Raw genomic sequence first — 15,644 nt, forward strand, 5'->3', positions numbered from 1 at the left:
CTAGCCGGGCGAGGTGGCGGGCGCCTGTAGTCCCGGCTACTCGGGAGGCTGAGGCAGGAGAATGGCGTAAACCCGGGAGGCGGAGCTTGCAGTGAGCTGAGATCTGGCCACTGCACTCCAGTCCGGGTGACAGAGCGCGACTCCGCCTCAAAAAAAAAAAAAAGAAAAAGAGATCTATAAAAAGCATATGAAGACAGGGCTCCTGGCTAGTACTTGGCAGTGAAAGCTGGTCTGAATCAGCAGGGGGCTGGACAGGTGGGCATGAATGAATAGATAAGAACCCTTTGTAACTACCCACATCCATTTCTATGTAATCACTGTGCAAAGTTCTAAAAGCCAGTTCTTTATCTTACCTACATTAAATAGCCCTTCCCCACCCTTAATACTACATATACCACAAATCCTTTCGGAAAACAATTTTTCTTTTCAGAGTTAGACCAGAGGTAAATGTCAGCTGCAGCTGAATTCTCATAAAATCCAATTTAGTGGCATCTGAATGAAGTTTGTAAACTTCATAACCCATTATAAAAGATTCCCCAGGCTGGGCGTGGTGGTTTACGCCTGTAATCCCAACACTTCGGGAGGCCGAGGTGGGTAGATCATGAGGTCAAGAGATCAAGACCATCCTGGCCAACATGGTGAAACCTCATCTCTACTAAAAATATAAAAATTAGCTGGAGGCCGGGCGCGGTGGCTCAAGCCTGTAATCCCAGCACTTTGGGAGGCCGAGACGGGCGGATCACGAGGTCAGGAGATCGAGACCATCCTGGCTAACACGGTGAAACCCCGTCTCTACTAAAAATACAAAAACTAGCCGGGCGAGGTGGCGGGCGCCTGTAGTCCCAGCTGCTCGGAGGCTGAGGCAGGAGAATGGCGTGAACCCAGGAGGTGGAGCTTGCAGTGAGCTGAGATCCGGCCACTGCACTCCAGTCCGGGCGACAGAGCGAGACTCTGCCTCAAAAAAAAAAAAAAAATTAGCTGGGCGTGGTGGCGGGTGTCTGTAGTCCCAGCCACTCAGGAGGCTGGGGCAGAAAAATCACTTCAACCCGGGAGGCAGAGGTTGCAGTGAGCTGGGATTGTGCCACTGCACTCCAGCCTGTTGACAGAGCAAGAGTCCATCTCAGAAAAAAAAAATCCCCCAAAACAAACCCTCATACAACAACCCTATCTAAACCACCACTCAGATCTCACCCTGCTTTCTCTCTTTATTTTCTTCGTATCACTTATCACCATCTGTTATGTCATATGTGTATTTATCTGTTCCCTCTACTCAGATGTCAGCTCCATAAAAGGTATGGAGTACCCACAGTGTCTAGAGCTGTGTCTGACACATAGTAGGCATTAGTAAATATTTGTGGCATAAATAAATTAGCTGATACATCATTGAAGATAGTCCAATAACCTTGGAAATTATTTACAGGTTGTAAATCTTCCTCTCCTAAGAGATCACCCGCCAAAGAGCCATCGGAACATAATTACAGCTCTTGCCTTTATGAGATGCCTTTTCTCATTCAGCCTCTCTGGGTATCTTTCTCCAGGGCTGTGGCCCTTTCTTATTTAATCACAAGATCTTAACAGATACCAGCAGGATTGCAGCAGCTACTTAATCTGCCTCCCCAAAAAGTGCAGTTCAGCCTCTCCCTATATAGAGATAGCCAGCCCAAACCAGCTCAGAACTTTTCAGTGTCGCTGCTCTAACACCAAACTAAAAAGAAATCAGAACTGAGAGTTCTGCCCCAGAGTAACATCTGCTTCTGGTTTCCATTTTCGAACAGCCTGAGAAGCTACTCCAGTGAGAAGAACTTGCTTCAATCCATGGGCTATCTCATCCTTCCTCACCAACCAACCCCAGGAGAAGAAAGACCACCTTCTCCCACTGTCATATTTACATGGGGCAAGGTCAGAAATGAGTTTTATAACTAGGAGAAATAAAAGTAATAAAAGCTTAAAGACAAGGTATTTCATATACTAGGAAATGAAAAACTTATGAGCAATACCACACTTTGCCCCACCAAATTAATTTTATTCCAAACACAGTTTTTTTGGTTTTTCTAATTTAAAACAAGCTTTGGGCTTTGCCTAGGGAGTTAGTATATTTCTTTTCTTCCTTTCTTTTTTTTTTTTTTTCTTTTTTGAGACAGAGTCTCTCTCTGTCACCCAGGCTGGAGTGCAATGGCACAATCTCGGCTCACTGCAACCTCTGCCTCAAGCAATTCTCCTGCCTCAGTCTCTGGAGTAGCTGAGATTTCAGGTGCCTGCCACCATGCCTGGATAATTTTGTTTGTTTGTTTGTTTGTGTTTTTGCACTCCACCCAGGCTGGAGTGCAATGGTGCGGTCTCGGTTCACTGCAACCTCCACCTCCTGGGTTCAAGCGATTCTCCTGCCTCAGCCTCTTGAGTAGTTGGGATTACAGGTGCCTGCCACCACACCTGGCTAATTTTTGTATTTTTGGTAGAGACGGGTGTTTGACCAGGTTGGCCAGGCTGGTCTCGAACTCCTGACCTCGTGATCCACCCACCTCGGCCTCCCAAAGTGCTGGGATTATAGGCATAAGCCATTGTGCCCGGCCGGGAGTTAGTACATTTCACAACGTAAGCTAGGTCTTTTGCTTTTTCTAATTCTATAGTCCCCAGAACAACCTCTCACTTTCAAGTTTTAGCACCCTGGCCCTCAACCTGAACACACACACACACACACACACACACACACACACACACAGAATAAACCTTGGAAGGTCTGGGCTCTGTGTAAGAGGATTTCAATATACCTGTGTAAAATCCACATGCTTCCACTTAAAGAGCTGAGAGACCTTTCACAATTTAATGAACCTCTTTCAGCCACATTTTTCTCATCTGTGAGCTGAAGATAAGACTGTCTGACTGACTCATAGTTATTATAAAGATTAAATGCAATTATAAGTGAAATAGTTTTAGCATAGTCCCTGACACACAGTAAAGCTAGAAAGAAAAAAAAAAAAAAAATTAGCTATTTTGTTATCAGGAAACTGAAGTAATTTTTTCTTAATTATATCAAATTTGCCCTATAGCTACTATTTATTGAGGAAGTACCACAGTTCCCATTATAAAGATTAAGAAATTTGCCAAGAGTCGCCCAAACAACAAGAAGTAAAACTAAAATTCTACCTAATCTCATGATTGTACAGCTGGCCACATGCCCACATCTCTTACACAAGAACTGGAATACATTTCCTCCTAGGTATATTGTTAGGCTTTTTGTTATCTCCTTCTCACAATGAGGAAAGAAAGAGACCCTCTCATATTGTTTTATATTGTTTTATACTCAGTACCTGTTTTAAGAAAAAAACAAGGAAGTAAAACCAAAAACAGGCAGCCCGGCACCAGGCCCAAAACCAGGCCTGGGCCTGCCTGGCCTAAACCTTCTCAGGCTGTTTGAAAATCTAAACCAGAAGCAGATGTTATTCTGGGGCAGAACTCTCCGTTCTGATTGAGTTTTAGTTCCGTGTTAGAGCAGCGACACCGAAAAGTTCTGAGCTGGTCTCCTCTCTCTTCTCTAACTCATGACTTAGAGACTGATGTTATGCATAGATGCCAGACAGTGTATAGAAGAACACTGTGAAACTCCCTGCCCTGTTCTGTTTCTCTCTGACCACCAGTGCATGCAGCCCCTGTCATGTACCCCCTGCTTGCTCAAATCAATCACAATGCTTTCATGTGAAATCTTTCGTGTTGTGAGCCCTTAAAAGGGACAGAAATTGTGCACTCAGGGAACTCGGATTTTAAGGCAGTAGCTTGCCGATGCTCCCAGCTGAATAAAGCCCTTCCTTCTACAACTTGGTGTCTGAGAGGTTTTGTCTGTGGCTCGTCCTGCTACAACAATACAGCAAAACAGATGCCTTGCTTGAGATTTATATTCAGAAACTGTTTCTAACTTTGTTCTGCATTGGTGTGGGAGTATATATAATGGTGGTTTTGCATGCATAAGTACATATATTTGGAAGGCAGAAAGAATACTAGAAATGCAAATTCTGAGACAGATAATTATGGTCACTGTATTTCAGACATTGCAATTTTCATCTCTAGTAGTTCAAGTTAAGATTTTAAATTATCTTCCATGTCCCTACTAACATGCTCAAGTAATTCTCCACCTTCTTGAATCTATAGAATATAATTCTAATACTCAGCAGGGCATGGTGGCTTATGCCTGTAATCCCAGTACTTTGGGAGGCTGAGGGGGGTGGATCACATGAGGCCAGGAGTTTGAGACCAGCCCGGCCAACATGGTGAAACCCCGTCTCTAGTAAAAAGACATAAATTAGCTGAGCATGGTGGTGTGTGCCTGTAATTCCATCTACTCTGGAGGCTGAGGTAGGAGAATCACTTGAACCTGGAGGCGGAGGTTGCAGTGAGCTGAGATCGTGCCACTGCACTCCAGCCTGGGCAACAGAGTAAGACTCTGTCTCACAAAAACAAAACAAAACAAAACCACACACACATGCACACACACACAATTTTTTTTAAGAATTTTAATTTTTTTAAAGCATTTAAAAAAATTTTTAAAGAATTATAATACTTGTTTCACTGTCCATGTCTACTGATTGTGTGCCATTTCTGGGTCAGTTTCTATTGTTTTCTCTCTACATTATGGAGGCAAAATCCTTCCCTATGAATTACAAGTGTTTCCCCTGGTTGGTGGGAACATAAACTCTTTCTAGTCCTGCCTTAGGTAGTTTCCTCACTCAGTTCTCGGCTGAAGATTCAAGGGGAACTCTCTGTAAGTCTCTGAAGTGCTCTCTGTCTCTCCTCTCTTTTCTCTCTTCTTTCTTCTCTCTTTCTTCTCTCTTCTTTCTTCTCTCTCTCTCTCTCTCTCTCTCTCTGTGTGTGTGTGTGTGTGTGTGTGTGTGTGTGTATGTTTCTCTCCTCTTGGTCCATTAGTAACCTTGGCGTCTCTAGACTAACCTTGGCATCTCTAGACTCCCACCTGCACCTCTCCAACTCTCGGAGACCACAAGGATCTGCCTGGGTTCCCTTTTCTTGCATTGCAGCATGGAAATGAGTCTTTCTAGGCATTAAGCTGGGAACTCACAGGGCTTACCTCATTTATCTCCCATCTCTTAGAGATCACTGTTCTGTGTCAGCAAAGTCCAACATCTGAAAACTACTGTTGCATGTATTTTGTTCTAGTTGTGTCAGGTAGAAGGGTAAATTTAATCCCTTAGCATAACGAAACTACAGTCAATTCCAAACTACAGTCTATTTAAGGATGAGAATTCTGAGGCCTGGAGAGGGTAAGTAACTTGCCCAGGTCACCCACTAGTAATCAGTAGATCTGGGTCTCTAATCGGCTTCTGCCTGGCTCCAGAATCCCAGCTTTCAAATACCATGCTCTGCTGCCTTCCTGTGAGCTCAGCCTTGAGTTCCACATTTCTCTACAAAAGGGCATGAGCTTTGTAAGAGAGGTTTGTTTCTCTTGTGTTCTGACCTTTGTATCCTGACCCCTTTGCAGCTTAAACCCAAGTTGGAACTAGGGAGCTGTTCCAGAGAGCCGAGGTGGACAGATTCCACATTGGTGCCCATTACCAGTAAGCTGACATGACAGCTGCAAGGTGCTTTGTAAATGGTAAATGTCATCCATGTAGGAGCATCATAAATTCAATTGTTCACTCATTCATCCAACACACATTTATTTAGAGCCTACTATATGCCAGGCACTGTGCTAAGTGCTGGTCTTACGGCACTGAACAAGAGCGATATGGAGTTTGCTATCCAGTAGAGAGAGAACAAATGATTAAGTAAATAGAAAAGAACATTTCAGATGGTGGTAAATGCTGAGTTACATATAGCAGGTGTGTGGACCAGCACATACCCTGAGTACTTGTCTAAAACACAATTCTAACATCTATATGCTCATGCAGAATCCTTTTCCCATTCTTATGCTCGCATGAGCTCCCTAATAAGAAGGGCTTTGAAAGAATAAAACAGAGTAATAAGATAAAGAGTGACAGGGAGAGGCTGCTCTAGGCTGGATGATCAGACATGGTGAGGCCCAATGACAAGATTTTACATCTATTGTAGTTTGAAGGAAGGAGCACTCCAGGCAAAGGGAAGAGCAAATGTAAAAACTCTATGCAGTACCTGTTTTTTCTCCTGGGCATGTGTGTCCACGTGTGCATACACACACACACACACACACATACACAAATCTGAAAACTTGTCAATATCTTTTATTTCTACATGTACAGGTTCTTGAGGATGGCACTTTTAGGAACTCAAGGGTAGGGCCAGGATGCCAACAGATCAGGGTCCCAGAGGCTAAAGTCTACTCTCTCCTTCTCAAGGTCACTGTGAAAAGCAAATGAGATGAGATATAGTCTCTTCATATATCTGGCCCATTGCAGAATATAGGCACAAGTGACTTCCTATTCAACAGTATAAAAATGCTTAAAACTTTTACCTAGGATGGAGCTTATAAAAGGTAGCAATACACTGATATTGAGAATTCTTTTTTTTTTTTCAAAATTAGGAGGAAAAATCACGTCTATTTCAGCAGAGATAATTGATCATTCTACCTACATTTTGTTTCCTATAGGTAGTCAGAGGCTTTTAGTATAACATAAAAGTCAAGTGTACAGGCCTGGATATAAATGAGCTGACTCTGACACACACCTGCTGTGTGACCTTGAGCAGATTACTAAACCTTTCTGAGGAAAAATCAGACCCATCATATGGAGTGTGTGTGAGGATCAAGTGGGATAATGAATGCAAAGGGCTGGGCACAGCCCTCGGCACATGCTAAGTCCTCACCAAGCGATAGCCATTGGCTGTCTGCAAAGGGAACTTTCATTCTTCAGCCTCTGGGAAAATCTTTCTACTCTGACATTTCCTCTAAAAATAGCATTTCATGTTCCTCATGAAACCAAGAGCCTCCTCTGTCTCCTTTCTCACCCTCATTCCCTCCGAATGGCTGGTTGGATGACTGTAAAGTGAGGAAGAGGAGAGTCCATACTGAATTGGGCAACCTGCTCCCAGTGCCTGAGGGGTGGGGAGGTGTCACTGCCCACAGGCGCTGTGAGCCTGGGACTGCCTGGGTCTAGCCCATGCGGGTGTAGGCATGGAGCACAGCCAGCCCAGGCAGCTGGGAACTGTTTGCTAACAGGCCAGGAGCAGCAGATGCAAAATGAGGGCTCGTGTTTGCACAGGCCATCTCCATAGTAACAGCAAAGTCAACAGGCAGGACATTCCTTAAGTTGTAGAAAACCCTTCCGCCCCTACCCTGCGCTTCAGGTGAGGGAAGCGGTCCCACACTGAGCTGTAAGTTGATCCTCAAAGGCCAGAACTTTAGTAGAAAAGCCAAAAAGAAAATCCGGGCCCAAAATACACAAATATTTTGGACACACATACAGCTTATTCCCAGATGGTTAAAAAAAAGTTTGTTTCTGAAATGCACAGGTAATTTGACCAAGGTGTGTGTATTGGTTAGTTGGTGGAAACTAAACTAATTAATGATCGTGATTCCCAGCTGAGGACGGGGAGGCACACTGCTGAGTAAAAGCAGAGGCGATGGAGGGACAGGAAATCATGCCTTGTTCATTACAGAGCTGACGCAGGGTCGGCCTTCCACTGCAAGACAGTAAACTATGTAGTGGAATCTGCAGGACAGAGAGATAATGTTCTAATTATTAATAAAAACACCTCCTCCAATGACCTGACCATAAGGCCTAAAATTCCCATGTTGTTCACTCTTTCAAGTAAGTCACTGATGGCCTTCAGTCCAAAAGTCAATGCTATGGGGAAATTAACTATTAGCAGCTGTTATGCCATCACTCGATTACTTTCTCAGAAAGCGCTTTGAAGCGGGGACTTGAAGGACTGAGCCACAGGACAGGTAAGTTTTGTACAGGAAAAGAATTGGCAGAGGGTGCAGAGTGTGGCTCAGAGGGCAGGCCTCAGCGCATACCACAGTGGGAGCCAGGAAACTTAAAGACACTGGGTGCCCAGCAAAAGTCAGGGAGATGGAAGATGGGAGGAAGGAAAGATTGAAAAAGTAATGAAGACCAGCTTCAAAACTGGCTTAGAATTTACCTTCTTCTGTTATGCCTAACAATTCCCGTCATCATCATATCAGAGTAACCACGTGCTCATTCAGTCTTTTTTTTTTTTTCCCCTCACTCCGTCACCAGGGCTGGAGCGCAGTGGTGTGATCTTGGTTCACTGCAACCTCTGTCTCCCAGGTTCCAGAGATTCTTGTGCCTCGGCCTCCCAAGCTGGGATGACAGCTGTGCACTACCATGCCCAGCTAATTTTTGTATTTTGGTAGAGACAGGGTTTTGCCACAATGACCAGGCTGGTCTCGAACTCCTGGCCTCGAGTGATCCGCCTGCCTCTGCCTCCCAAAGTGCTGACATGACAGGCATGAGCCACCACACCCAGCCTCATTTGGTCTTTATACTCAGCAGGCATCAGAACACCAAGTACACCATAGCTCAGCATGATGCATGGTGCCCCTGAACCTTAGAAGGATCCTGTTAGAACAGGACCTATCGTATTTTCTTTGTTCAGAATTATGCATGTCATAAGTTCAGAAAAATATGAAAATGTCCAGGTTCAGATAGACTGTACATGAACTCCATCTCTAGAAATGCACACAAATGCCCAAAATGAGTGCCAGGATGAGTTGAGGGTGGGGGGCTGTCCTCTTCCCATCACTGCTGTCATCTGAGGACCCCACTGTGTTTTCAATAGGTCTAAAATAAATATATAATGGCATCCCAGTATTGTTTTCCTGCTTCCTAACTGGTTCCTACCCTCCAGTCTCAACACAAAAAGCCTGAGTGATCCTTTTAAAATACATCAGATCATAAGCAAAACCTTTTAACGGATTCCCATTCCACTTGGGATGAAATCCAAAGCCCATGCCTTGGCCCACAAAGTCACACATATTGTGGTTTCTCTGACCTCACCTCCTTCCTGCACTTTCACCCCTCACTGTGCCCCAGCCTGGCTGCCCTTCTCACATTTCTCCAGCATCCCCAGTGCACTCCTGCCTCAGGGCCTTTGCACTTGCTATTCTCTGCCTGGAATATTCTTCCCCCCTGCCCCCCAGTGAACTGCATGGCTCAGTTCTTCATTGTGTTAGGTTGGTGCAAAATTGCAATTACTTTTGTGATTATATTTGGGTCTATGCTCAATTGTCACCTTATCACCACTTCACATAAAATGGGATCTCCCTTCCCCGCTATCCCTGACCACTTTCCTTTTTCCTCTGATTTGCTTTTCTTCATGGGATATAACAGTTTCTTCTTTAGCTCACAGCACTTCATGGTACCTGACACATTAAGTATATATTTTTTAGTGTATTTGTTTATTTTCTAACTTTCTCTAAGTATCATAGCCTTCAGGAAAGCAAGGACTTTAAACCACAGATGAGAGTTTTGAGGCCAACCCATTGCCATGCTGAAATAGATAAGGCATAAAATGAGGAAGACCTCAACTAGGCTGGTGGCTGTAGGTTTGGGGAAGAAACACACGCACAAGCACAGACTTTGGAAAGGAAGAAAACATAAGATCTGGGGACAGACTGGATAAGAGGCAAGAGGGGGCTGTGTGCGGTGGCTCATGCCTGTAATCCCAGCACTTTGGAAGGCCGAGGTAGGCAGATCACTTGCGGTCAGGAGTTTGAGACCAGCCTGGCCAACATGGTAAAACCCCGTCTCTACTAAAAATGCAAAAGTTAGCTGGGCATGGTGGTGCACACCTGTAATCCCAGCTACTCGGGAGGCTGAGGCAGGAGAATCACTTGAACCTGGGAGGCAGAGGTTGCAGTGAGCCAAGATCACACCACTGCACTCCAGCCTGGGTGACAGAGTGAGACTCTGTCTCAAACAAAACAAAACAAAACAAAAGCAAGAGGGAGAGGGTGCAGAGAGGTTTGAAGTTTTAAGCCCAGGATCTGAAACCATCCTGTCCAATATGGTGGCCACTAGCCACACTTGGCTACAGAGAACTTGAAATGTGGTTAGTCTCTGAATTGAGAGGTGCTGTAAGTGTGAAGTAAACACTTCCAAAGCCTGAGTAAGAGAAAGAATGTATGCAGAATATCACAATGATTCAAACACATTGATTACATGTTGAAATAACATTTTGGATCTGCTGAGTTAAATATATTATTAAAATTGATTTCACCCATTTCTTTATATTTGTGTTAATCTGGCAACTAGAAAATTTTAAATTGCATATGCACCCTGCACTGTATTTCTGTTGGAGAGGCCTGGTCTAGAATAGAAACAGCGGTACCATTTGCAGAAAGAAGAAAGCAAAGAAGAGGAGGGCCTAGTCTTAGTAACATGCAGGAGGCTAGTGTGAGGCCCTCCCCTCCCCTTCCCCAAAACTTTGAAATATGGGAAATAAAACTGGCTTTTGGGAGTTGGGGTGGGGAATAAATAATCATATAATAGTTCACAGCTGAGATATACAACGGACGCTTAAAAAGCTAGAATAGTTTCCAGTGCAAGAGAGTGGGACCAGAACCTGCCAGAGTGTATGCAGGTATGTATTTATTTATTTAGAGATGGGGTCTCACTATGTTACCCAGGCTGGTTTCCAACTCCTTGGCTCAAGTGATCCTTCCACCTCAGCATCCCAAAGTGCTAGGATTATAGGCATGAGATACCACACCCATCCCAGAATGTATTTATATAGTTACAGAAAAATATGCAGGGGGCATCGGTCAGCAATGGAGAAGGGTAAAAAGGATCTCATCAAAGGCAAACATGGGAGTGCCTATCAAAGCTGTCCAGGGAGTCCATGTCTGTGCAGACCATCTTATTCTGATGCTGGTAAGCAGAAGACCCCAATAACTGGAGTGACCATCTAATTTACTGTACCCCTGTAATTCCAGCACTTTGGGAGGCTGAGATGGACAGATTAGTTGAGGCCGAGAGTTCGAGACCAACCTGGCCAACATGGTGAAACCTTATCTCTACTAAAAAACACAAAAACAGGCCGGGTGTAGTGGCTCACACCTGTAATCCCAGCACTTTGGGAAGCTGAGGCAGGCAAATCATGAGGTCAGGAGTTCGAGATCAGCCTGACCAACATGGTGAAACCCCATCTATACTAAAAACACAAAAATTAGCCAGGCGTGGTGGCACACGCCTGTAGTCCCAGCTACTCAGGAGGCTGAGGCACAAGAATCACTTGAACATGGGAGGCGGAGGTTGCAGTGAGCTGAGACTGCACCACTGCACTCCAGCCTGGGTGACAGAGTGAGACTCTATCTCAAAAACAAAAAATAATAATAATTTACTGTCCAAATCAAGCCACGTTGACTGCAAAAGGGGCATTATTAATCACTGTGCTAGGACAGCAAACCAGGACTGTCCCAAGCATCAGAGCATGTGACCACCTACCTCAACTAATTCATCCTAAATTTTGCTTTCACTGCAGCCTTCAGATTATGCCAGATGTGCCTAAGACATACATTTTTAAGTGTACTAACATTACTAAAAACTGAAATGCTTCTTACTATTGATGTGGGCATTAAACATCAGACTTTTTTTTTTTGGCTCCTGACCTGTTATTCATTTGATAGTACATGTTATAAACAGTAACATCTTGCAATCAAGGATATAAAGTAATTTGGCTTCCCACGTGGTATGGCTTGAAGGAAAATTCATGAGTGGGAGGGTAGAAATGCCCTGTCACTAGGCGATTGACTTCCACCAGAAGGAAAATAAGCAGGTATTCTGGCTTTAAGCATTAGTCTCAGCCAGGCACAGTAACTCACGCCTGTAATTCCAGCACTTTGGGAAGCCGAAGTGGGTAGATCACCTGAGGTAAGGAGTTCAAGACCAGCCTGGGCAATATGGTGAAACCCTGTCTCTACTACAAATACATAAGTTAGTTGGGCGTGGTGGTACATGCCTATAATCCCAACTACTTGGGAGGCTGAGGCAGGAGAATCGCTTGAACCTGGGAGGTGGAGGTTGCAGTGAGCCAAGATTGTGCCACTGCACTCCAGCCTGGGTGACAGAGCGAGACTCCATCTCAAAAAAAAAACAAAACAAAAAACTCTGGTCTCTTGTGAACTTGGTTAGTTTGAATTGGTAACATAAGACTGGGTCTAAGTCTACAAGGCCAAAGTCCAGATCCAGGGCTAGGGTAAATTTATTAATATTAAGGTCCTTCTGTCCCACGGGGAGCTGTTGGGGAAGTCTCCCAACATTACCCAGAGGACAACCCTTGGTGTCACCACGGGCACCACCACGACCTTTCCCCATGTGAAAGGAAAGAGGCAGTAAGGCAAGGATTAAGGTCTGTTTAGGTCTGTTGGGATTAAAAGGCGAAGGAGACATTACAATGGAAATGGGCTGAAAGTAAAACTTGAATGAGATGTGTATGGGCCACAAATAATCAGAAGAAGTGATCGGGGTTGTATGCATTATCACTACAGTTCAGATAAACTACCAGAGGTAGGAACTGCAGTTAATCAAGAAGTTGCAAGCATGTGAACAGGCTTCACTCTAAGTGCCAAGTTTGATAGACTAGTGGTGGCTTGGTGTTTGCAGCTTTTTAGGAAAAAAGTAGTCAGTGGGAAAAAGTGCTGTGATGGATTAGCCACATCTGCTATTGGCTCAGAAGGGAGCAGGGCATGGAATTAAAGCACATTTATATTGGAAGGATTATAATATGTTATTAAAGATGTGTCTCTTCAACAAAATAAACAACAGTGAGATAGTAATACATAAAATGAGAAAAACAGGTGAAAACAACTTACTTATTTTGTCCAATTGTCTCGAAATCTTTCACAATAATCCCAAGGGAAGATGAAAAGTCCAGTGGTATACCCCTCAAGTCAAACTCCAAAATCTGTTCACAGAAAGGTTTTGAAAAAAAAAAGGCTGTTAAAAGGAGCAGAGATTATACTAAGATACACCAGTTACCACATGGTGGGTCATTATTTTCACCAATGACAATCTTTTGAAGTTAGGCAGAAATGATTAAATTCTAAACCTTAAGGTAGCTGAGGGGGTGGGAAGGCAAACCAGATGTTGACTTAGAGGACCTGTAGACAACTCCTGGCTTCCTGCTTTCTAGGTTCTGTGGCTTCAGCCAGGTTGCCACACACCCCTGCCTCATACTCAAGAGCTGGACCCAACACCTACCACAACCGCTGAAAGAATAAAATGCAAGGCGTATGTGAAAACATTTTCTTCAATGGCTAGTTTTAAATTATCTGCTCTTCTTAATCATACTACTATCAAACAAAGAAGATGAATAATCTAAGAAAACATTTTCTAAAATGCCTCTCATTTTAAGTTCCACCATGGGAGGTCAATGCTATAATACACCGACCTTTTTGAGTCTCTCATTTTAATGCAGTAGGTTGCTTCCTAATGACAAATGTAAAAAAAAAGATTGATAAAGCGTCACTGATGCCTTTGATTGATTAGGTAATACATGAATTAAATAAATTAAATGATGACTTGATCCTCCTTGTAGTGGGCTTGGAATGGAAGGAAAGCTTGTTTCAGAACTTCTAAAAAAATTATTTTCAGAACTTTTAAAAAAAACCCAAGTTCTCACTCTCCTCAGTAGCTGGGGATTACAGGTGCACACCACCATGCCTGGCTAATTTTTCTTTTCTTTTATTTCTTTCTTTTTTTTTTTTTTTTGAGACAGAGTCTTGCTCTGTTGCCCAGGCTAAAGTGCAGTGGCACAATTTCGGCTCACTGCAACCTCTGCTTCCTGGGTTCAAGTGATTCTCCTATCTCAGCCTCCTGAATAGCTGGGACTACAGGAGCCTGCCACCATGCCCTGCTAATTTGTGTATTTTTAGTAGAGATGGGGTTTCACCATGTTGTCCAGGCTGGTCTCGAACTCCTGACCTCGTGATCCACCCACCTCAATCTCCCAAAGTCCTGGGATTACAGATGTGAGCCACTGTACCTGGCCAATTTTTGTATTTTTAATAGACATAGGGTTTCACCATGTTGGCCAGGCTGGTCTCGAACTCCTGACCTCATGTGATCCACCCGTCTTGGCCTCCCAAAGTGCTGGGATTACAGGCATGTGCCACCACACCTGGCCCCAGAGCTTCTATTAGAACATGCCCAGGTTGGGAATGGTGGCTCATACCTGTAACTCCAGCACTTTGGTAGGCTGAGGCAAGGAGTTCAAGACCAGCCTGGGCAACATAGTAAGATTCTATCTCTATGAAAAATTTAAAAATCAGCAGAGCGAGGTGGTGTGTACCTGTAGTCCCAGCTGCTTGGGAGGCTGAGGCGGGAGGATCGCTTGAGCCCTGTTAGTTATGGCTGCAGTTAGTTATGACTGTGCCATTACACTCTAGCCTGGGTGACAGAGCAAGACCCTGTCTCAAAAAAGAAAACAAGAGCCGGGTGCAGTGGCTCACACCTGTAATCCCAGCACTTTGGGAGGTCAAGACAGGTGGATTACCTGAGATCAGGAGTTCGAGACCAGCCTGACCAACATGGTGAAATCCCATCTCTACTAAAAATACAAAATTAGCCAGGTGTAGTGGCACATGCCTGTAATCCCAGTTACTTGGGAGGCTGAGGCAGGAGAATCACTTGAACCCAGGAGGTGGAAGTTGCAGTGAGCCGGGATTGCACCATTGCACTCAAGCCTGGGCAACAAGAGCGAAACTCCATCTCAAAAGAAAAAAGAAAAAAAAGAACACACCTGGCACCAGCAATCCCAGTGGGTTTGGGGTTGACATTTCATTTGTGTTTGGTTTCAATTATATAACAGTTTACTTGATAAGTACATCTGCAATACGAAAGGAAAGGGAAAAAAAAAAGTTGGAAACAAAATGGAATAAGATGGCTGATTCTCTGCAGAGGACATGCCAACTCGCCCGAGAGCACATCTCTCTCTGCCGTTGGTCATGTGGCTTGATCTCAAATATAAAGAGATGAGTTGGGATGATTCAAAATCTGAAGTAGGAGCACTCTCACATAAATGTATTTTTTATTTGCTTTATTCTTGGAGCTCTGTGTCAGGTGCTAGGAATCCGCAGTGACCAACCCAAGGGGTCTCTTGCTCTCATGGAGCTTGTAGTCCAGCTGACTGTGTTCTGGGTTCTGGAGAAATTACAGATAACTGAAATTCCCTCTCAACCTGCCTGAGACCTGCCGGGCGTTTCAGAAAGGCATTAAAAAGGCTGGTCACAGTGGCTCACGCCTGTAATCTCAGCACTTTGGGAGGCCAAGATGGGAAAATGGCTTGAGCCCAGGAACTCAAGACCAGCCCGGGCAACACAGCAGGATGTAATCTCTACAAACGTTTTTTAAAATTAGCTGGGCATGGTGGTCTATACCTGTAGTCCCAGCTATTCAGGAGGCTAAAGCAGGGGGATCGCTTGGGCCCGGGAGATCGAGGCTGCAGTAAGATGTGATTGCACCACTGCACTCCAGTCTGGGTGACAGAGTGAGACCCTGTCTTTTTTTAATTTAAAAATAAATAAATAAATAAAGAGCCAGGCGCGGTGGCTCACGCCTGTAATCCCAGCCCTTTGGGAGGCCCAGGCAGGCGGATCACGAACCATCCTGGCTAACACGGTGAAACCCCATCTCTACTAAAAATACAAAAAATTAGCCGGGCATGGTGGCGGGCGCCTGTAGTCCCGCTCCTAGGGAGGCTGA

The 15,644-nt window shown here is 44.5% G+C and overlaps 1 protein-coding gene across 4 annotated transcripts in view; it reads right to left on the bottom strand.

Moving 5' to 3' along the window:
- MYOF (myoferlin) overlaps positions 1-15,644 on the bottom strand; it is a 175,547-nt gene that overhangs the window by 132,185 nt on the left and 27,718 nt on the right. For all 4 annotated transcript variants that reach the window (XM_033224721.1, XM_033224716.1, XM_033224736.1 and 1 more), the window contains exon 3: positions 12,755-12,846. In XM_033224721.1, coding sequence (XP_033080612.1) covers positions 12,755-12,846 — 92 coding nt within the window. The remainder of the gene's footprint in view (positions 1-12,754; positions 12,847-15,644) is intronic.

Source organism: Trachypithecus francoisi, unplaced genomic scaffold (genome assembly GCF_009764315.1).
Source record: "Trachypithecus francoisi isolate TF-2019V2 unplaced genomic scaffold, Tfra_2.0 Contig01436, whole genome shotgun sequence".
Lineage (NCBI taxonomy): Eukaryota > Metazoa > Chordata > Mammalia > Primates > Cercopithecidae > Trachypithecus > Trachypithecus francoisi.